A 23,178-nucleotide genomic window follows, 5' to 3' on the forward strand; every position below is an offset into this window, starting at 1 on the left:
AGAATGCAAAAATCACTTTTATAAGGTGTTTGAACAGTTGTGTGGCCGCAGTGTGTGAAAACAACCAGCCTATAATGGTAAAAATCCACCCACTCATTTTTTTTTTTTTTTATAATCCCAATAAATCATAAAGTCTCTTTAAACGAGCGGTTCCAGATTTCTCCCTACGTACACGTCATCGTATGGAAAAAGTCCCACCCATTTGTGATGCTCTCTGCCCTATTAGCATATACACAGCCCTGAGTGAGAAGCAGCGGTCCGCCATTACTGTTTTCTTGCTGTAGCTGCTGGAGATACAATGTCAGTGCCAAAGAGGCATTACAAGTGTCGTGTGTTGGGATACACCAACGAACACAGGAGTCTCCATAGACCGCTGACGACATGGTGGTTAAATGTAAATTTTCAAAGTAAACGTCCCGGGAAAAAAAACAACAGAAAAGTCCTATATGTTTGTGCTAATCATTTTACACCAGACTGCCTCACAACGAGGGTCAGTTCAGCGCTGGAGTTGTGCAAAGGTTGCTTCTGAAAGAGGGAGCAATACTAACGCTTTGTGCGCGAATGACGGCTCTAGACAAAGCAAGCATCATGCGTCATATTTTGTTTTCCAAATTGCCTTTCTGAAAGAGCTTCTTGGTACTCTGTAAGGCTAATGTTGCTAAAGCTACCATTGTCTCTGCCTGTTTTCACTAATGCTGCCTTCACATGCTACCAGAATGATCGTAAATAGGAATGTGGTAGTTAAAAATTGCATATGAAAGCAATCTGAAGTCGATCACTTGAATTTTTCAAGCTCGTAATCACAAGTGGGACTTATAACATTTGTGATAGCAAGCAAAGGCACCATGAGACCAGCTATGTCGTTATTTTTAATCGCGCCATGCTCCCGTCTGTGTAATTCATAAACGCGTATTTACTGCACAGTACAATCAGATTGCATGAGATTGTCCAGTTTTGCCGGAGTATGAGATCTTGAAGCTCCACCATCTTCTGAAAAGGGAGGCGGGAGCACGAGCTCATTTGCATTTAAAGGGACAAACACAAAAATGGCATGTTTTGGCTCATACCCTAAAAGTGGCAATTTTAACAAGCTATAAAAAATTATCTGTGGGGTATTTTGAGCTAAAACTTCACATACACACTCTGGGGACATCAGAGACTTATTTTACATCTTGTAAAAAGGGGCATAATAGGTCACCTTTCACATTATCTACGAGGCAAAGGCTTGTTTATCTTCACATGCATGTCATGCTGTTTATCTGATACTCACCAAGGGAGACAGCGAGGGAGGGATGGAATGATACAAATCAAAAAACAGCTGCAAGGTTGAGGAATCCAAAAAGGCTGCAGAAGAGAGAAAAATCATAAACGTATGCATGAATTCAACACGAATACCCCGTTACTGCTCAAAAGGACTTTTTGAAAGAAGTCTCTCATGCTCACCAAGGCAGCATTTATTTGATCAATAATAGTCAAACCAGTAATATTGTGAAATATTTTTAGAATTTAACCGTTTTCTATTTCAATTAAACTAAATATTCAGTATCATTACTCCAGTCTTCAATGTCACATGGTTCTTCAGAAATCATTCTAATATACAGATTTCCTGCTTAAGAAACATTTATTATTGTTATCAATGTTGTGTGGTTCAATATTTTTTGTGGAAACCATAATAATCTTTTATGCTTTTTCTTTTGACAAAGAAAGTTCAAAACATCAAAACCTTTTGAAACATTATACATGTCTTTAATGTTCTTAAAAAAAGTCTTAAGTCACAACAGCAAATCAGAAAAGAAAAAAAAAATTACACATCTTTTTTTGTTTCAAGAAATCTTGACTATATAAGCAATTCTTAAGAAGGTTAAACATATTCAATTTAAAATTCAAGTTGCACCATACATTCATTGTTTGCCAAAAATGTCAGATCACCTGATCTCCAGCTGGTGGGGATCTGGACGGTGCACAGATCATCTGAGGATTCATCGGTGGATGTACCAATGAAATCAAAGTTGAGGCAATTGTGGGCCAGTTTGAGTAGCTGCATGAGTAGCCCATGCTGGCTCTCATCATTTAGATTCAAGTTCTTCCCAGATGCCTGCAGACATACAGAACAATCCATTGAGTCCTTGACAAATCCCAAGCAGGCTGGTTTAGCGGTTGTGAAGAGGAATATATAGACAGACAGTTCTTTTGTGCAGTCTCTGAAGCATTAGCCTTACCTGCTTGAGGAGGTTGCAGGAGAGGGTGAAGATGTCAAACAAAGAGGAATCTCGAAATGATGACGCAATCTTTCTATGTTTTGTAAGTGGATGTGTTGAGTCTGCCTGGAGAATCGAAAGATGATTCAAGGAATCAGTCATTTATCTTTAATGTGACTTCCAGTCATTGATCCCAAACAAACAGTAAATAATTTCCAAGCACTGAGGAAAGACTAAATGAAGAAATACTGTGAGCGTAGAAACTTACTTGGTTAATCTCATTGGTTAACTGGGAAAGAATTGTGACTCCTATGATGCAGTGTTCAACACTATCCTGAAAGAGTCAAATAAATAAAGTTAAAAATACAAACAACTTCATAACTTCTGGAACATTACTCAAATTTAATATAAACCAATTTTAGCTTTTGCCTTTAAACATGCAATGTCATCATTTATGCCATCATGTTGAGTATGAAAGTGTGAGTAACAAACACTTCACATGAGACAACTCAGCTTTAATGATGTACTCTAATGAACATTTTTGACCAAAAAAGAAACACTAAAGAGAAAACAAATGCCAGCTGCAACTGTTTGAATTTTCACCACAAAATGCTTCTATAGACGTAATTACAATTATATAATAATTAGAGCCCGACCGATATGGGTTTTTTGGGGCCGATACCGATATTATGGAGTAAAAAAAAAGTCAGATATCGATATATCGGCCGAGATTCTTTGTGTATATTATAGTACAGTACCAGTCAAAAGTTTGGACACTTTCCCATTCATGTGTCCACACATTTGACTGGTACTATATATAGAATACAGTATATACAATAAACAGAATATATATACATAAACACATTTTTTGCAATGATCACTCAAATGTGGTGATCAAACACTTATAATGACGTGACAGAGATATGTAATGGAGGCAGGGCATTTATTAATTTAACAATAAACTTTATTATCCAAAATGAGTCTAACATCAGTGCACTGAACAGTAAAGTTGAAGTTCATTCAACTTTAATTCAATTCAATTCCATTCAACTTTATTCCGTTAAAGTTTATTTCACTTCGGAACATTCAATCACGGATTTGCGCTACTGTCTTCACACACAGACGAAACTTACTAGAGAAGTGTGAAGTGTGACATAATATACCTCTGTAAGTAAATACAATATAAATTCACGTCTTGCGCACTTTAATTCCCTTTGAATGCAATGTGTATGTTCCCTTGGAACTGGAATCATGGCGGAATTTCATGTGAAGTCCACTTCGCAGGGCACTTACGGTCGAATAAGACAACGCTTGAATGCTGCTGCCTGAACAAGTCCTTACTGAAGTGAAAGTGTTTACTGGTGTCACTATCTCGCGAACGCGCCGGCGGATCTCCACCAAATTCGGGGGATCCCTTCAGCTCGAGGAGCCCTCTCAAAGCCACCCTCCGCGCATCGGTAGCCCCCCGGGATCACTTGATCGGTCGGCGCCGGACCGCAAATTTAACCACCTGTAACTCCCGAACCCCGGGGGCTATCGACGCGGGGGTGGTCTCATTCAAAAGCGGGCCTCTAGACGTACACTCAATTCACGTTCGAGAGGGCTCCTCGAACTGAAGGGATCCCCTGAATTTGGTGCGGATTCGCCGCACTGTTACGGAGATATGGCCGTTCAAAGTTTCAATGGTTTTCCATAGACTTAAGCTTCAAAAGCGTTTCATCCAGGTCACCAGTAGCAAACAATAGAGCGCGCTCTGCTGGACAAACTAAGTAATTACACCATTTCAAGCATTTTATCTGCGTTATATGTTCTGTAAAAGAAATGTTCATATCGGCGGCACATTCGCCGATACCGATATATCGGCAACAGGCTCATATTGGCAAAACGATATATCAGTCGGGCTCTAACAATAATTATCTAGTTGTTGTGCAGTTATGTTTAAAGGTCCTCATTTGTGAAACAGGAGTTTTTGTGTATTGAATTTGTGTAATTTGCTCAAAAACCATTTCTATGGAAATGGATGCATATACCTCGAATTTAAAACACTTTTATATAAGAATGGTTTTATAAACCATTGACACAAATTTATTGCTCGTTTCATGATAAATGAGGGCAAATGTTCTCAGAAAGTAAAACATGATTTTGATCATCGCATCAAAAATATCAAACAAAATCTAAAATATGGTCATGTAGAATAAGGCAGTAATATGTGCTTTATAAGTACTAATAAACAGCCAATATGCTAGTAATATGCATGCTTAGAAGCAACTAGTTTATAGTGTTCCCTAATCTAAAGTGTTACAAAATAACCTAACTTCAACTTTAATAGATTTTGATGAGGTGAGAAAACATATCCATAAAAAAATATCCACATTCATTTGGATTTTTCACATGGAAACAGCAATTGATGATGGTCTTCAAAATACAAGTCTTGTTCGAGATATATGAAAGTGACATGATGTGTAGCCAAATATGGTGTCCCATACTCTCTGCATTTAACCCTTCCAAGTGCACACACTCAGCAGTTGGGTGTTCGGTGGCTTGCTCAAGGGTCTCACCTCAGTCGTGGTATTGAGGGTGGAACAGAGCTCTGGTCATTCACTCCCCCCACCTACAGGTACTGAGACTTCTGGGTTACAAGCCCGACTCTCTAATCACGACTGCCCCTAATGTGGGCAATATCTTGTTTGATATTTTTGATGCGATTATCAAAATCACCTTGAACTTTGTCAGGACATTTGTCCTTATTCATGAAACATGAGCAATACATTGTGTAAATGGTTTATAAAACCAGTCTTACGTAAAGTGTTGCATTAAATGCAAGGTAAATGCATGCATGCTAAGTGCTACCGATTATTGTTTTTTATTCAGGTGAACATCAAAAATGTCATTTTCTACCAAAAACATTCGTGCGTCCCTACTTGTCTTAAAGATGTGATAACAAAAAACAAGAAAATATTTCCAAGTAGTATAACTCTGAAGGATATGATCTTTTCTAATAATACTATAAAATTGATCATACCTGCAGGAATCTTGTCACATCGACAATGACATTCCTGAAGACGTAATCTTCCTTTTGGCAGTCAAACCAGCCAAGCTTGGTGATTCTGGCATAGAGCTGGATCAAGGCTTGTGTCACAAAGGCAGCAAGCTTTGGCCGGGTCGCCAGATAATTGAGAACATAATTTCCTGAGGAACCAATGTGACATTTATTTCAAAATGTTGTTTTTTCATGGTTTTTGGGTTCTATATCTCATGGCTGATCTGATAAACTTACGAATGTCAATGCGCTGCTCCAGGGGAAGTGGATTGCTTGTACGAGACACCAACTTGGAGAGACATGTTGCAGCCAACAACTGCGAGTACGAGGACTGTAAAGATTTTACAAATACAGCGTCAAGTTAAATAGTTGCTTAACTCAAACTAATGAACTAGGATTTTTGAGAAAACTGTTGTCAGATAAATTCAGATGTCCTGTTCTTCAGTTTTCAAAACGTTTAATTCTTACACTTCCGCTTTCCAGCAACAACTGGCATTTACTCAGGCAGTCGGGACTGTTGGTGAACTCCACCAGAGCTTTCTCGGCCTGTAGACGTGTGGTGGTGTCTGTGGTCTCATATAGTTGCTTGCACAGGATCTCTAGCTGGGCTAGGCTCTGAAAAAGAGACCCACATGTGTTTAGTGTCAGCAAAAAACATTCAGAGGATATTTGAGAGCTGAATCAATAAAACTCCTATGTCTAAACCATTTACTCATCTAAACTATTTTTATAAACTAAGTCCTACAAAGTCTACTTGCAGAAATGTGTTAGTATTCAAGTGGTCAATGACATTCATTTATCCACATCTATTTTTTACATCAAAAATACATTAAAAATGAAATTCATGCATGCAACAACTTGAATACAACTAGGGCTGGGCGATAATTCGATAACGATAATTATCGCGATATAATTTTCCTCGATAAAACGATATGAAGAATTCGATAAATGTTCGATATAATGTTTATGCGCCAAAAGCGGAACGAAACAGCGCGACTCATTTGAATCGCGCCACACGGACCGTTTATCCGCTCGGATCAAAGTTCAAACTACAGCGCAGCGCGAGCTCACTAGAGCAGATGCGTTTACTCAGTCACGCGAGCATTAAGCAGTGCTGTGAGATCCAGTGTGAAGCACTTGAATTCAGTGATGAACACAAATGACTCTGTGATTTAAACTAGTTTAAAGCCAAACAGGAGAAACACCGTGTGCAACGAGACAGTCAGAAGGCTTCTCAATCTACAAATCGCCATCATTTTCCATGGATTTACTGTAGTAACACTCACTGCACCATGGTATTGTTGCAGAAATTTGGTATATTCACACACTGAATTTTATTAAATGAGTAATAGTATACATATTTGTACTTTTTGTAATTGTATTTCATACAAATAGGCTACCTAAAAACTATATAGTTATATTTTTACCATGGTATTGAGGTGCTATTTGTGTGGTTTTAACTGTGTTTATCATGATTTAAATGTATGTTACTATGGAAGATCGATGCTTAATTTAAAAATAAATAAATGAAACCATTCTGTTTTTGCTTCAAATTTCGAAACTATACAATGTAATTTAGATTAAAAACTGCTCATGTTGCATGTATGCAGCATCTTTGTTTGGATCATGATTAAAATGCAGTGGTTGCCTCTAATTTTAAATGGAAAGAATATTTGTATAAAAATACTTTTACCTTAAATTCATATTTAAAAATGTAAATATTTTCTGAAAATAATGATAAAGATGCATTCAAGGTTTTAGGGAATTCTGTTATTAATTTTTACTTGGTTACACCACATGACAGCTTTTAGGGTCATTAAATTGTTCCAATTGCTTAAAACTGTAATAGCGCAACTCCTCAACTAGGGTTGCAAAAGTGTGGAAAATTTCCAAAAATCCCTGGAATTTTCCAAAAATCCCTGGAATATTCCAAAAAATCCAGGAAAGTTTCCAAAATTTCTGGAATGTTTCTGAAATTTACTGGAAATTTTCCACCTTTTTGCAACCCTATCCTCAACAAACTATGCAATATGAAATATCATTCATGTCCAAGCTAAAGCTGTACCCGGAGTCTTATAATCTTAAGATAGAGAGCTTCAGTATCTTCTTGTACAATCACAACATCAAACATCAGGTTTATGAAAAACTAGACACTAATGTTCCATTGAGCAAATTAATGCACAGACATCACATCCACAAGTTATTGTTCTAGGTCACAGAGGTAGTATCTGGTTCATGAATGCATGAAAGACTATATGGTGACTGGAGAAAAAAGTCAGCGATACACTTTGGTAATACATAGAGGAGCAATGAAAGAGCTAACCCGTGTTATGCAGCAACAAGCCTCTAAACAGTTCTTTGTTCCCTGTGGAGCATAACTATACAAAATCAGCATCAGCAGAAAAACAGCAGCTGCAACAAATGCACAGCCTCAATGAAAAACATCAAGTTTATTATGCTAACAAATTCTGAACTAATGAACTCAGTAGCCTATAGAGCTATTTCAAATTTTTTTTTTGCACTCAAATGTTAAAGGAACACTCCACTATTTTTGAAAATAGGCTTATTTTCCAACTCCCCTAAGAGTTAAACAGTTGAGTTTTACCGTTTTCGAATCCATTCAGCCGATCTTCGGGTCTGGCGGTAGCACTTTTAGCTGCAGCTTAGCATAGATAATTGAATCTGATTAGACCGTTAGCATCTCGCTCAAAAATGACCAAAGAGTTTCGATATTGCTACCGATTATTGTTTTTTATTCAGGTGAACATCAAAAATGTCATTTTCTACCAAAAACATTCGTGCGTCCCTACTTGTCTTAAAGATGTGATAACAAAAAACAAGAAAATATTTCCAAGTAGTATAACTCTGAAGGATATGATCTTTTCTAATAATACTATAAAATTGATCATACCTGCAGGAATCTTGTCACATCGACAATGACATTCCTGAAGACGTAATCTTCCTTTTGGCAGTCAAACCAGCCAAGCTTGGTGATTCTGGCATAGAGCTGGATCAAGGCTTGTGTCACAAAGGCAGCAAGCTTTGGCCGGGTCGCCAGATAATTGAGAACATAATTTCCTGAGGAACCAATGTGACATTTATTTCAAAATGTTGTTTTTTCATGGTTTTTGGGTTCTATATCTCATGGCTGATCTGATAAACTTACGAATGTCAATGCGCTGCTCCAGGGGAAGTGGATTGCTTGTACGAGACACCAACTTGGAGAGACATGTTGCAGCCAACAACTGCGAGTACGAGGACTGTAAAGATTTTACAAATACAGCGTCAAGTTAAATAGTTGCTTAACTCAAACTAATGAACTAGGATTTTTGAGAAAACTGTTGTCAGATAAATTCAGATGTCCTGTTCTTCAGTTTTCAAAACGTTTAATTCTTACACTTCCGCTTTCCAGCAACAACTGGCATTTACTCAGGCAGTCGGGACTGTTGGTGAACTCCACCAGAGCTTTCTCGGCCTGTAGACGTGTGGTGGTGTCTGTGGTCTCATATAGTTGCTTGCACAGGATCTCTAGCTGGGCTAGGCTCTGAAAAAGAGACCCACATGTGTTTAGTGTCAGCAAAAAACATTCAGAGGATATTTGAGAGCTGAATCAATAAAACTCCTATGTCTAAACCATTTACTCATCTAAACTATTTTTATAAACTAAGTCCTACAAAGTCTACTTGCAGAAATGTGTTAGTATTCAAGTGGTCAATGACATTCATTTATCCACATCTATTTTTTACATCAAAAATACATTAAAAATGAAATTCATGCATGCAACAACTTGAATACAACTAGGGCTGGGCGATAATTCGATAACGATAATTATCGCGATATAATTTTCCTCGATAAAACGATATGAAGAATTCGATAAATGTTCGATATAATGTTTATGCGCCAAAAGCGGAACGAAACAGCACAACTCATTTGAATCGCGCCACACGGACCGTTTATCCGCTCGGATCAAAGTTCAAACTACAGCGCAGCGCGAGCTCACTAGAGCAGATGCGTTTACTCAGTCACGCGAGCATTAAGCAGTGCTGTGAGATCCAGTGTGAAGCACTTGAATTCAGTGATGAACACAAATGACTCTGTGATTTAAACTAGTTTAAAGCCAAACAGGAGAAACACCGTGTGCAACGAGACAGTCAGAAGGCTTCTCAATCTACAAATCGCCATCATTTTCCATGGATTTACTGTAGTAACACTCACTGCACCATGGTATTGTTGCAGAAATTTGGTATATTCACACACTGAATTTTATTAAATGAGTAATAGTATACATATTTGTACTTTTTGTAATTGTATTTCATACAAATAGGCTACCTAAAAACTATATAGTTATATTTTTACCATGGTATTGAGGTGCTATTTGTGTGGTTTTAACTGTGTTTATCATGATTTAAATGTATGTTACTATGGAAGATCGATGCTTAATTTAAAAATAAATAAATGAAACCATTCTGTTTTTGCTTCAAATTTCGAAACTATACAATGTAATTTAGATTAAAAACTGCTCATGTTGCATGTATGCAGCATCACTGTTTGGATCATGATTAAAATGCAGTGGTTGCCTCTAATTTTAAATGGAAAGAATATTTGTATAAAAATACTTTTACCTTAAATTCATATTTAAAAATGTAAATATTTTCTGAAAATAATGATAAAGATGCATTCAAGGTTTTAGGGAATTCTGTTATTAATTTTTACTTGGTTACACCACATGACAGCTTTTAGGGTCATTAAATTGTTCCAATTGCTTAAAACTGTAATAGCGCAACTCCTCAACTAGGGTTGCAAAAGTGTGGAAAATTTCCAAAAATCCCTGGAATTTTCCAAAAATCCCTGGAATATTCCAAAAAATCCAGGAAAGTTTCCAAAATTTCTGGAATGTTTCTGAAATTTACTGGAAATTTTCCACCTTTTTGCAACCCTATCCTCAACAAACTATGCAATATGAAATATCATTCATGTCCAAGCTAAAGCTGTACCCGGAGTCTTATAATCTTAAGATAGAGAGCTTCAGTATCTTCTTGTACAATCACAACATCAAACATCAGGTTTATGAAAAACTAGACACTAATGTTCCATTGAGCAAATTAATGCACAGACATCACATCCACAAGTTATTGTTCTAGGTCACAGAGGTAGTATCTGGTTCATGAATGCATGAAAGACTATATGGTGACTGGAGAAAAAAGTCAGCGATACACTTTGGTAATACATAGAGGAGCAATGAAAGAGCTAACCCGTGTTATGCAGCAACAAGCCTCTAAACAGTTCTTTGTTCCCTGTGGAGCATAACTATACAAAATCAGCATCAGCAGAAAAACAGCAGCTGCAACAAATGCACAGCCTCAATGAAAAACATCAAGTTTATTATGCTAACAAATTCTGAACTAATGAACTCAGTAGCCTATAGAGCTATTTCAAATTTTTTTTTTGCACTCAAATGTTAAAGGAACACTCCACTATTTTTGAAAATAGGCTTATTTTCCAACTCCCCTAAGAGTTAAACAGTTGAGTTTTACCGTTTAGGAACTATACTCTCATTCCGGCGTGCGCCTGTTACGCAGCGCCTGAAAATAGACTAACTTCCATCAACATAACCAACGTGACCACCTGCTTGCACAGGGAGCATGCTGGGGACTATTTTCAGGCGCTGCGTAATATCATTGCGCCTGCTGCACTCATGTTACTTCAGCAAAGTTCCTTGATTATTACGCCGGAATGAGAGTATAGTTCCGAGCCATATCGGCCTAGAAAATCGCAACTTTTCATTTTTCGTCAGTTTTAGTACACGATGTAACTACAGAACAGTCAAGTTTTAAGTAGGAAAAATATAGAAACTCTTTGGTCACTTTTGAGCGAGATGCTAACGGTCTAATCAGATTCAATGATTTTAAATAAACAGTTTAATACTCGAACAGTTTTAAAATGCACACTTTCTTGTGCATTCCACAACTTTAAGCTGGTTTTTCATGTCCATGTATGTATATGCTTGATGCAACCTTCTGATAACTGAATCAAGTGACCATAAAAGAACAGGGAGTACCCCTAAACATACAAGATAAAATGCAAGCTGTATTTGCAAGCAACTGCACAGAAAAGATAAGACACCTCCAAGTTGAAAAACCCAAAATTAAAACACATGTATTGGTTTTTACTAAAACTAACTTCAATAACCACCATCAAACTGTTCGTACCTACCTATAACATTTTAATAACAACTATTAACATGCTTTAAGCATTCTGCATTAAATGTTTAAGTGTACTTAAACACTTCTGAATTACAATTTTACAATAAACAAAAAGTTTAAAGCTGCTAAACAAGTAAGAAATACTGCTGAGTCATAACAACCTACTGACCTAACAACATGTTCTGTGATAATTATGTAAACACACATATATTGAAGCATTATTTGATTGGTTTAGGTCTAAAACAAGCGTGTTACACCACCAAGATGTGATCGGCAACACTCAAACGGACTTTAAGACACAGAGCTGCTCCGGTGGTAATTAATAATCTATTACTGCAAATGGAATGGCTTCTTCACCACCTACAGAGTAACAGGACGCGTGACAACAACACTGGAAAGCTCATGTTTACTGTTGCCTGTGCACATGAGAGTCAGGTTAACAAAAGCATCGTCCCCCACCTTATTAAAATTCATGGGAATATACAGTTATTCAACACTGTGTTTAACCTCCTTAACCTTTGCCCTCAAATATGACCTGTCTTGTCTTTTGTGATTAGCAGCTTTTTACAAGTTGACAGACGACAAGCAGCGGCTGTGTCTGAAAACACGGTAGAGTTTAACGCTCCAGTCACGTCCAAAAATACGGTTTAGCTAGGGAGGTTTTCAGGAACCAGCCATATTGAGTCTGTCAAAAGAGAATGAGGAGTAGAAAAATAATTTAATTAAATTTCTGAGCGGACTTTACCTGCCAATTACACCCGAGACGACTTTGGTTGCCACCTTATGAACCCCTCAGTTATCATTATCAGGACAGATTTATTAAATACCAGTGAAACAAAATAAATTATAGTAAAGGTAACGATTTCGACTAATAAACATACATAAAGAAAATAAAACATTAAATATGACATACATTACAAAACAGTGAAAAGTGCTGACAAAAGACATCGCTGGTTCGCTGCCTTCACTCCATCCAGTTATTTAACTCTCCCACTATTACAGGTGATAAAACATTAGTAATATATATTTTTTTTTATGACTTTAAACTCTACCTATTTAACATTCGCAGGAAATGTTAATGTGCATAGCGTTTATATAACTTTGAGGAAAAACTAGTTTCTAGTCGGGCTTTTGGTTTGACGAGGCGGCGCGCGGGAGAATCTCACGAGTTAGCACGCGAGCTACAGGCTAACAGCGAGAGAGCTCAGCAAACCGGACACATTTGCGTCCAGCAATCACACAATGACAGATAACCGCGTGCAAATACGCTTTTGGGCTCACCGAGAGGCTTTTCTCTTGGAAAAAGCCTCGCTGAGCTCGGGTTACTATCGCTTGTGTATACAAGGCCAGTGCATTCATTGCATGGCAAGCGGTTGGATGCGGCATGATGCCTTGTTTACAATGTAAAACATCACTGTCGCTATAGAGTTACATGCAATTTATTATAAACGATTTCTCGGGATCTACCGATCTCTGCTGCTTAATATAAAATACCTTACATTTAGCTTCAAAACAACTTTCACCGGTGCCGCAGAGTTGTGTGTTAGCCTGGATCACAGAGTTAAGATCAACATGATGACAGGCCACAAGTCAACACTTGATAATCGCATCCAATAAAGCATGCGAGTCGACCTCTTCAGCCGCGCAACGCATGCATTTAAAACAAACACATGCGCATCGCCGAAACAAGCCACGGAATCTATCATTAGACTGCAGTGGATCATATTTCATTAATTTAATAATAACAAAACAAAATCATTTACTTACCTGCACATGATCCGCCATTTTGCTCCATTCATGCTCCTCTCTCACTCCCCCCTGACAATGAGCATGCGCACATCTGTTCACGATCACGGGGACATTTACGCAAGTGACGCACGTAGTGATGAAGCCAGATGTTCGCTCGGGGCTTCGTGAATCCTGTTACAGCAGACAGCCGCCGCCGAAACCAACGCCGAAAAGAGCCTTTGTTTACATGCTTCTTAAAGTGAAACTGCGAATTCAGATTTCGAAGGTCACGTGGATTTATGACTCTAAGCATGGTTGACGGTGCTTATTGTGAAGTTGAGAAATAAGGCTATTAAACTTTTAAAGAGGCTCCCGCGGGCGTTCTGACACCTGTTGTAAACGTGCACACAGTAATTAGGTTAATTAGAACGTTTTAAACAGACACAATGTTATTATTATTATTATTATTATTATTATTATTATTATTATTATTATTATTATATAAATTTTCAGGATATGAAGTCTCAGGGTGTGGTGTAGTTCAGCCACCTGGTCTAATCAGGGCAGTGGACACTTTCTGGTTATTATTATTATTATTATTATTATATAAATTTTCAGGATATGAAGACTCCAGACAGATTGTTTTCTGTAGTTTTAATTTACATGGAGCGGGTTGCGCCCTCAAGGATGCCGCCATGTTGGCATCACATGACTAGCTTTATGCAGTTGACTGATTTAGTAAGATTATTAAAAACAACGCTAATAATACATTTTCTGTATAATAACTCAATCAGTGTTGTTTCACACTAATCAACCTGAATCTTTATCATCTTGTTTGAATCCCCTTTAAAGTCATCCTGATACTAAAATGTTTGTTCATCATCTTTTCTTCTCTATATTGTGATGTATGTGAGCAACTGATTTAAAAATATGACATATAACTGAATAATAGATTTAATAATGTTATACCTTTTAATGATTTTAAACAAACATTGACCTGCATGAATAATCCAGAAGACTAGATTTTCCAATGCTGGGCTTTTTTAAAATACAAAGTCTGTGGCAAATTTCATAGCAAATAATAACTGTTCATTTTGATTTCACTGTGACTTTAATGTTGGGACCAAGGATTGTTGAGACATGGATTTCATAATAAAAGCTCAATATGAGCCAATATGACCAGATGGTCCTGTTAACCACAAACAAACGAATGAATGAATGAATGAATGAATGAGATTTAATAGTCATAATTTTCCCTCTCATCTGTGAGTTCTCACCATGGTTTGTAAAACTGTCACATTAGAGTTTGTTTACAGTTTTAATGAATAAAACAACCCACAAAAAACTGTCTATAATTATATTCATGTGGTTATATAAGCACATTAAAAAGGACAACATTATTATAGTTATGATTAAAAATGTACGGAAACGTTATTTATTTGGTTGTTGCTTGCATTTTCAAAGGGAGTTACTATATTGCTAGCACATTGCTATGTGGTTGCTAAAGAGTTCTTGGTGGTTGCTTGTTAATAAAGCCGTCTGGGTTTTTGTACCCTAAAATAAGTAGCTTATTGATGATGATGTGAGGTTTTATGGGGGATTTTATGGTACTAAATTATATACAGCAGTTATGATCCATTTATTACCCGTTAACCACTTTTTGAGCATAGACCTGAAAATGAAATTTCCAACTTAAACTGTTGTAAATCTGAAATGCTCTGGAGCACAGACTGGAGTTTGGTCTCGTTTTAAAGAAGAAACATTGCAGATTAATGAAGTGAAGTAAAAAAGTGGAAAAAACAAACAAAAAAAAGTGTATTATTATGCACAGAAATACTATTTCAAAATTTTATATGAATTAAATATTTTCCAAACCATGTTTTACTCTAAAACTGAGAACATGTAAATCAAAGCTATACATTTAAACAAGCTGTGTTCCAAATTTGAGTTTGAAATCTAAAAAAATGAGCTTTCAGTAAGATTTTGTGGGTGCTCAAACATTTCCACTAGATGAAATTCACTTGCATTCATTTCCAATGTGATCATTTTTGACCGCGAACAGTACACATGTGACTATTGTTTTTCAGGGCAAGTTAACCATTCAAATCATGTCCATGATTTTTTTTCTTCTCATAGCAAGTGCCAAAACCTTTATCAAGTTTTGTATAGCATTCCAATGAAGTAAAAAAATTCTATAAAACCAAAATGTCATTTTTTTCAGTTAAAAATGACTGAACAGCACCAGATGGGTTAAATTTACCAAGAGGTTTTGATGACCAGATGGTTGTATTTTTGGATCAGGACGATAAACAGTCAACTAAGTAATACAGAGGTTAAAAGATGGCTAAACTGACAGCTATCAGGCTCTCTACCAAACCACACGATATTCACAGTTTATTACGCCTGCCAGCTAACAGCTCATTCAAAGTATTCACTGAAGTGAAAAAGAGCGTGGACACAGCAACAGGATTAGATGCTTTTTCATTCAGAGTTTGTTCCCTGTTATTGTATTGGATTTATCACACTGTGACTTAGAATTGCGTTGAACTGAACAGTTTTGCAACCGAGTAACTGACATCTTCAAGAATTTTTTTTAAAGGGGTCATATGATGCGATTTCAAGTTTTCCTTTCTCTTTGGAGTGTTACAAGCTGATTGTGCATAGATAAGATCCCTGAAGTTGCAAAGACTAAAGTCTCAAAACCAAAGAGCTAAAACGGCTCGTTCTAACATGCCCCCACATATCTACCTCACTATGTGGAAATATTTGCATAATGCCGCCCAAATGTGCACGCAAAGAAAGAAGGCGTGGTTTCAGTAACCGCAGTTAGTGTTGAAGCAGCCATGTCAGGGAGATGCTGTGTGTTTCTAGGCGAAAGCAAAAGCACTTTATTTGGCCTTCCGAAAGTAGATGCATTTAGGAATCTTTAAGATTACTTACAACAGAACAGCAATGCATTTTATGGACGACCGTTTCGTGAACCTAGGAGAGGAGGTAATTCTGACGCGCGCGCGCGTGTGTGTGTGTGAGAGAGAGAGAGACAGCGTCACATCAAAGTGGAGTCAGCTGTCTTAACCGCAGACTGCGCTTGTGGGAAGGAGGGACTTTGTAGAAAATGAAGCGTTTGAGAGAGGCGGGGCATAGAGGACCTACAATAATGTACAGTATTTGAAAAATAATGTGTTTTTTGAACATTAAAACATGTCAACATATTCTGTTACACCAAATACACAAAATAATGATATTTAAAAAAGCATCATATGACCCCTTTAATGAACATCAAAATTTTAGGTTAAAATGTATAGCAAGTATCAGAATTTCATTTCAGTTTTTTTCACCATGCTCCTGCATGACAAATTAATTATTTTAAAATACAAATGTTCAATTTAGTCTTTAGCCCAGTATACATTCATGCATGTAACAAAATGATGACCAAAATACTGTTTAAAACGGCTATTTTTAACTAAAGCTAAAACTAAATAAAAAAAATATTTTCAGTAATTTAAATAAAGCTAGATAATAAATATTAAAAATAGATGAAACTGTAACTTAAATAAATAAGTTGAAGATGAACTATTAAAACTAAAACTGAAATAAAAAATTTGCTAAAGCTATACAGAAATATTTGAAAAACAAACAAAAACAACAAATACATATTAAAATTGCTAAAACTAAAATGAAAATGGAGCATATAAAAATAAAATTGAATTTAGCATGTGACACCAGGACATTTTCAATCAGCTTTTGTTGACTGGCCAGATGACAGCAGGATGTCACATGACTAAAGATGACATTTGCAGTGTTTCAACTCTGGAAAACTCCTTTGGACCCTTTTCAAGCTACACTATATCAATTTAGTTCTGAGGCTTAAAAATGGACATTTCTATGTGCTTGTATTGAAAGACTAAGAAAAGGGGGTTTCTAAATAATAGTGTTTTATCAGCAGCAGCTGCTCTTCAAAAATGTGTACATATATGGACCTGTTGGTGATGTTTGTGAAAGTGCTGTAATAGCCCCCATTGGTCACAAAGGGGCACCATAGATCCACCATCAGAACACAGGCCTATGACAAGAAACCTTAGCATGTTTATTTGACATCCACTGACCAGTTTCCTGAGTGTTATTTTCACACAACTTTAGGTCACAAAGCATATAACGCACATTTTGATGTACACAAATACTTTTGATCAGTTTTAGATACTGTAGAAAATGCTAACATTGCAGATCATGTTAATATAATTTGGACTGACACTTGTAACAATGCACAATTTTGCATAGCATTTGCTGTAAGAAGTAGTAAGATATGAGAAAAAGTGACATTTTCCCATGACCCTGTGATTGATTCTAATGAGGTGCTAGTAGGATGTTTAAGGTATTCACACTTTCTCAGAAGATATACTGTCTTCAGCCCTAAATAGTGCCAAACAGGAAGAATCATATGAGTAGGAAACCAACAGCCATACAGACACACGCCCACTCATCTGACTTCTCCAAGTTACTGATTTAGACTTCATCTTAGCCAGGAAGTAAGACTGACAATGTACCTAAGGTCAGTCCACCATTGACAGCAATGCCTCTCATAGTCATTCAAACAGTTTAAAAGCAAAAGGGAATCAAGGGAACCTAGCGAGAGAGAGAGAGTGGAGGAGAGAAAATCAAGACAAAGGCCAGTGAAGAACCATGGAGGAAGACATCAGGAGAAAAGGGATGCTTTATTTTCATCAGCAGCGCTTCGGCAAGGTGAGACTCGGTGTCCTTCTCAGAGCTTTATAAGTAGTGTGATTATTTTTGCAAGATAAACTAAAGAAATAAATGCATTTTCACACACACGCATGGCTGTGGATTCAGCATATATGAGCGGAACAGCAAAGGTCAGAATATATATACAGTATATATATATATATATATGTATACATACACATACTGTACATGTGTATGAATGTATATAAATACTATATATACAGTATATTCATCATAGAATGCTGAAAAAGATGTATTATGATTTACACAAAAATATGAAGCACCACAACCCTTTTCAACATTGATAATAATAAGAAATGTTATTTTATTATTACATATATTATCTTTTATATTGCAATAATTTCACATTCAATTTTCTAATTAATGTAGAAACAACATACAGACAGTATATTTTTAATATTTGTTTAACGGCGTCTTTGTTTTAAGGGAGTATCACTGATTCCAATACTACTACTGATGTCTGTATGAAATTGTTTTCTTTCCTTCTAATTTTTAACCATGAACTATAGCCATTCAACATTACAGTATAATTGAGAGCTATCAATTTTAACATTTATTAGACTTTAAAAATAACAACTAATTTAAGTGAACTTAAAGCAATTTCTCACATAAACCCTATGAATGTCATATTTAGCTACCTGTGCCCTTCAACAAGTAAAATACTGAAAGTGAATAAAGTTATCAAACACTAAATTCTAAATTAAATATAGATGAATCCTTAAAGCAACAAAAATGATAGATTTCCTCTTTTTTTCTTTTGCTCTTTGAGGAACAGACATCACAGCTGCTGAACATGACGCAGATCTGACACGCATGGCATTTTCTCACAACTCTTTACCTTTTCTGACCCACTTCAGGAAAGTTTTGAAAACCAATGCATTTCAGAAACTTAAATGTGACTCATACATACATAACAAATACTTACATGCATGCACAGTTTAATCACCTTTTTGGTGACTTCATGACTTAACTGATGACATAATTAAGACCTTGCGTGCTAGTAGTTTCATTTGCACTTTAATATGAATTTATGTACAGCGTGGGCCACTGCATTTGCGCGTGCAATGGAAGAGTATGTGCTACGGGCTGACAGGACAGGAAAATTCGTTTTTACTGACATGCCCTGGCAGCATCTCATCTGACCACAGTTCACTGTTGTTCTACTGAAGCTCCCTCGTCACCTTTACCGTTCCGCCCTTGTTTGACTCGGGCCTGGCGCTGCAGTGAAGATGGAGTGCGCGTCTGAAAAGTCTTCCGTTTATTGTGGTCGTAAAGACGTTCTACGCAATTCTTGTCAAGAAAAAAAGAGACAGAATCAGCAGTTGTGAGTGGGGTGGCCAACCTTAGCTAAATTACCTTACCTTAATTGCATTAAATATTTTTAACGCGTTAAACTGAAAAAAATTAGTACACGCTAATTTTGACGACACTATACATTATTATTCAATTCAATTCAATTAAAGTTTATTTGTATAGCGCTTTTCACGATACAAATCGTTGCAAAGCAACTTTACAGCAAATTAAGTTTCTACAATATTTAGTGGTAGCTTATCAGTGGTGACTGTCAGTTAATGTACATATGGCAGAAATGTACGGAAAAATCAATTAATAAAGACGTAATCAAACAGACGATGAACACTATTAACAGCAATTATTATATGATGCAATCAAACTTATAGCAAAATGTGGTAGTTCTGTATGTTGTTTCAGGGTTGGCATCATCTGAGGTCCTCTGAGGGGTTGGCATCATCTCTTCTCAGGTGTTCTGGATCCAGACTGAAGCTTGTGTAAATCCTAGTTACCACAGGATGTCAATCCCGTGTCAAAAACAGAGAAACAAATAGAGACATAATTAGCGTAGCTGCTGTTCCCCCATTAAGGGCCTTATAGGCAAGTAATAATATTTTGTAACTGATACGGAACTTAATAGGTAGCCAGTGCAGAGACTGTAAAATTGGGGTAATATGATCATATTTTCTTGACCTGGTAAGGACTCTAGCTGCTGCATTTTGGACTACCTGTAGCTTGTTTATCGAAGATGCAGGACAACTACCTAGCAGTGCATTACAATAGTCCAGTCTAGAGGTCATGAATGCATGAACTAGCTTTTCTGCATCAGAAACAGATAACATGTTTCGTAACTTGGCAATGTTTCTAAGATGGAAGAAGATTGTAACATGGGAAATATGATTTTCAAAAGACAAGCTGCCATCTAATATAACACCCAGATTTTTGACTGTAGAGGAAGTAACAGTAGGCTACATCCGTCTAGTTGCAAATTCTAATCCAAGAGATTCTGTGTACTGTCTTTTGGTGCAATAAGTAATATCTCTGTCTTATCCGAATTTAATAAGAGAAAATTATTGGTTATTATTATAGGCTATATTATATAATTAGGTCTATAGAATGTTAAAAGATGATAAAAAGATTTTTTAAAAGTCTTGCTGAGCCCAATATTCAAAATATGAGTGCGATTTACATTGTGTATATTAAAGTGATTTTAGTAAAGTTAGCTATATATTATATCGACATTATTATTAATATTATTATTATTGACTAAAATTAATCCAAAAGTAGTTAAAATACATTACTTAAAATGAGTAATCAAGATTACATTACTAATTATAATTTTTAGTAACGGACCACAATTGGTTGCCAAAGTCTACCCAGCACTGTATGACTATCACTACCTTTTGGCAACCAGAAGCACGTCCAAATACTTTTTCTCTTCATTTTGATAAGTACCTCTATTGTTTTATCATTTTTAAAATATATTTTGCTTGAAAGTGTCTTGTGCTTTTAATTTGTCATTTTTTTCTAAATAAACACTGCTTGGTTTGATATTTGCTAGTATTGCAATGACATGTGACTTCAAAGTATATGTATTCAAATAGCACAAAGCGAGCATATTTCAGACTATGAATGTGCGTGTGTGCTCTTCAGAGATGGAGGAAGGTGTGGTGCGTGGCGGTGGCGGAGGGCAGACGCAGCGTGTCACGGCTGGAGCTGTACGAGAACAAACACTCCTCCATCAAACAGGGCTCCAGCAAACGCAAACCTGACTACAAACAGGTGATCCGGCTGCGAGAATGCATCCGCATATCAGAAAGAGAGATAGCTGACTGCCCCAAAGACTGCGCTGCCTTTTATCTCGAGACCTCAGACAAACTTTACGTGTTCGCTGCTCAACATTCAGAGCTGAAGGGCTGGATCAAGAGTCTGTGCGAGCAGGCGTTCCCTGTAGGTTGAATCGCATCAAATAACAGCGCATAATGATGATGAGCGTTTTGCTAATTGCTTATAATACATAATGGACACGTTCAGGTACAGATGTCACACTTTAAAATCGCTTAATGCCTTTCAGGACACCGGGGCTGAACAAAGATTACAGAGAGAGAGCTGCCTCTATTCTGACCCTGTGAGCAGTTCCCACACCAGAGAAATGCAGGAAAACTCACTTTATGACACAGCAGAGAACGGTAAGGCAGTCAAAGTCACGCCAACAACCTAAATATAAGTTATAAATGACTAAAATTATGTTCATTGAAATTAATCTATATTTACCATTGTGAATTGGGTTGCACAAGCATTATTAAGACCCTAAAATACTGCAAACGCAAAGGTAAACTTGCTCTTTCGTCATTACATCAGTTTAACACTTTCATGCAGAAAAAAATAATAAATCGTAGATAATAATACATAAATGGTAGTCTATATTTTATTTATTTATTAAATTTTTTACTTGGAGCTGCTTTCAGAATGTATCTATTCTTTATATCACTTGTATACTATTTATTTATTTCAATTGAATTAAAACTGTAATACATGGTCACCATGTATTATTATTATTATTATTTTTCAGATTTTATGTATTTAAAGATAATTAAATATAATACGTTTTATAATTTGTGTATTTAGAGATAATTAAAAAAGTGTAGTATATAATATGTCATATGGGAAAGTGTTACATTTAATATTTAATATCTATACCAATACATATCTATATCTATCCTACACACACACACACACACACACACATATATATATATATATATATATATACACACACATACATACATATATAATTAATTATTATGTTATTAATTTAATGCACAACAATTACCTTTTTAGTCTAATATTTTATATATCGGGTAACACTTTAATGCATCTCACCCTAACAGGTAATATCAGTGATATTGGAGGGACAGAGGAGAGTAGAGATGCTATTTTAGTTTGTCCTATTGCAAGGACGAACAGTCTCTTTTTCAAGCGAAACCTCAGGCTTGACTCAAATTGCCCATTTGGGCCACAGGTGGCCAACCTTGATTCCATTAAAGGACAGGAAAGAGGGGACACTGTTTTCAGGTGTATGTATAGAGAGAACTCATTCAGGGGAGACGACAAATGAAATGAAGCAGAGGGATGCAAGCTGTCCTCAGATTCACCTGAGGCCACTTCTTATTGACTTCCGGCTTCTTCCTTTTCATCTAGCTTAAGATTTATATTGGTCCTCCTTGTGCATCACTGACAACATGTGGCACTCGCTAAGGCAAGCATCACTACCACTACTTCTATGGTTTTAGTGCGCAACTTATTCCGGACAAGAATGAAAAGCCACTGGAGTTGTGAAAAGAAATCTTACAATCTTAAGTTGCCTTGAAAGAGGGTCCTGGGGAATATTTGGGAATCAGAACATCATTAATAGTATTTTCACACGAATCAGCAAACAACCAGCTATCAAAACACCTAGAACAATGACCTTGATACCACCCACAAAGTGGCTGTGACCTTTGCACAGGCAAGCACCACTCACATTTGCATTAAAAAAAGATTTCAGCTTTAAATGATGTTGTTCAAAATTTCACAATTGGATGTGACTGTCTGACATCTGACTTCATTTTGGGCCAAAAGAGCAGCTGGCCAAAAAATAGCTCTAACTTCCGTTTTATCACTTTGGGTGAAAGCTCTCTGTCAAAGACTGTCATAAGGGCTTCGTGTAGGTTCCGTTGTGCAAGTTTTTAGAGCAGCACACGCAGACAGACATTATGACACAAAGGAGAGGAGAGTGAGTGAAAGAGTGGGGAAGGGAGGAGGATGAAAGTTGTCTGACTGTAAATCAGTACTTCATGAACTTCAAGACGTTTCTATTTTCGTCTGAGGAGGGGAGGAGGGGTGACGAATGACACATCCTCATTTTCCTGAATGCCATGACAACAGTTCTTTAGATATTGACTTCTCCATTGACGAA

At 36.6% G+C, this 23,178-nt stretch overlaps 2 protein-coding genes across 2 annotated transcripts in view; one reads left to right on the plus strand and one right to left on the minus strand.

The window, feature by feature from the left end:
• LOC107687690 (exportin-7-like) overlaps positions 1-13,343 on the minus strand; it is a 26,540-nt gene extending 13,197 nt beyond the window's left edge. Inside the window, exons 1-8 of the mRNA XM_016485135.1 lie at positions 13,209-13,343; positions 8,636-8,782; positions 8,405-8,498; positions 8,150-8,316; positions 2,467-2,532; positions 2,220-2,324; positions 1,930-2,095; positions 1,271-1,344 (exon numbers count right to left, since the gene is read on the minus strand). Of these exons, the coding sequence (XP_016340621.1) occupies positions 1,271-1,344; positions 1,930-2,095; positions 2,220-2,324; positions 2,467-2,532; positions 8,150-8,316; positions 8,405-8,498; positions 8,636-8,782; positions 13,209-13,226 (837 nt within the window). The 5' untranslated portion in view covers positions 13,227-13,343. The remainder of the gene's footprint in view (positions 1-1,270; positions 1,345-1,929; positions 2,096-2,219; positions 2,325-2,466; positions 2,533-8,149; positions 8,317-8,404; positions 8,499-8,635; positions 8,783-13,208) is intronic.
• Positions 13,344-17,836: 4,493 nt separating this feature from the next.
• LOC107688562 (uncharacterized) overlaps positions 17,837-23,178 on the plus strand; it is a 19,362-nt gene continuing 14,020 nt past the window's right edge. Inside the window, exons 1-3 of the mRNA XM_016486268.1 lie at positions 17,837-17,909; positions 20,874-21,170; positions 21,295-21,409. Of these exons, the coding sequence (XP_016341754.1) occupies positions 17,850-17,909; positions 20,874-21,170; positions 21,295-21,409 (472 nt within the window). The 5' untranslated portion in view covers positions 17,837-17,849. The remainder of the gene's footprint in view (positions 17,910-20,873; positions 21,171-21,294; positions 21,410-23,178) is intronic.

This window comes from Sinocyclocheilus anshuiensis, unplaced genomic scaffold (genome assembly GCF_001515605.1).
Source record: "Sinocyclocheilus anshuiensis isolate Anshui unplaced genomic scaffold, SAMN03320099.WGS_v1.1 scaffold205, whole genome shotgun sequence".
Classification (NCBI taxonomy): Eukaryota; Metazoa; Chordata; class Actinopteri; order Cypriniformes; family Cyprinidae; genus Sinocyclocheilus; species Sinocyclocheilus anshuiensis.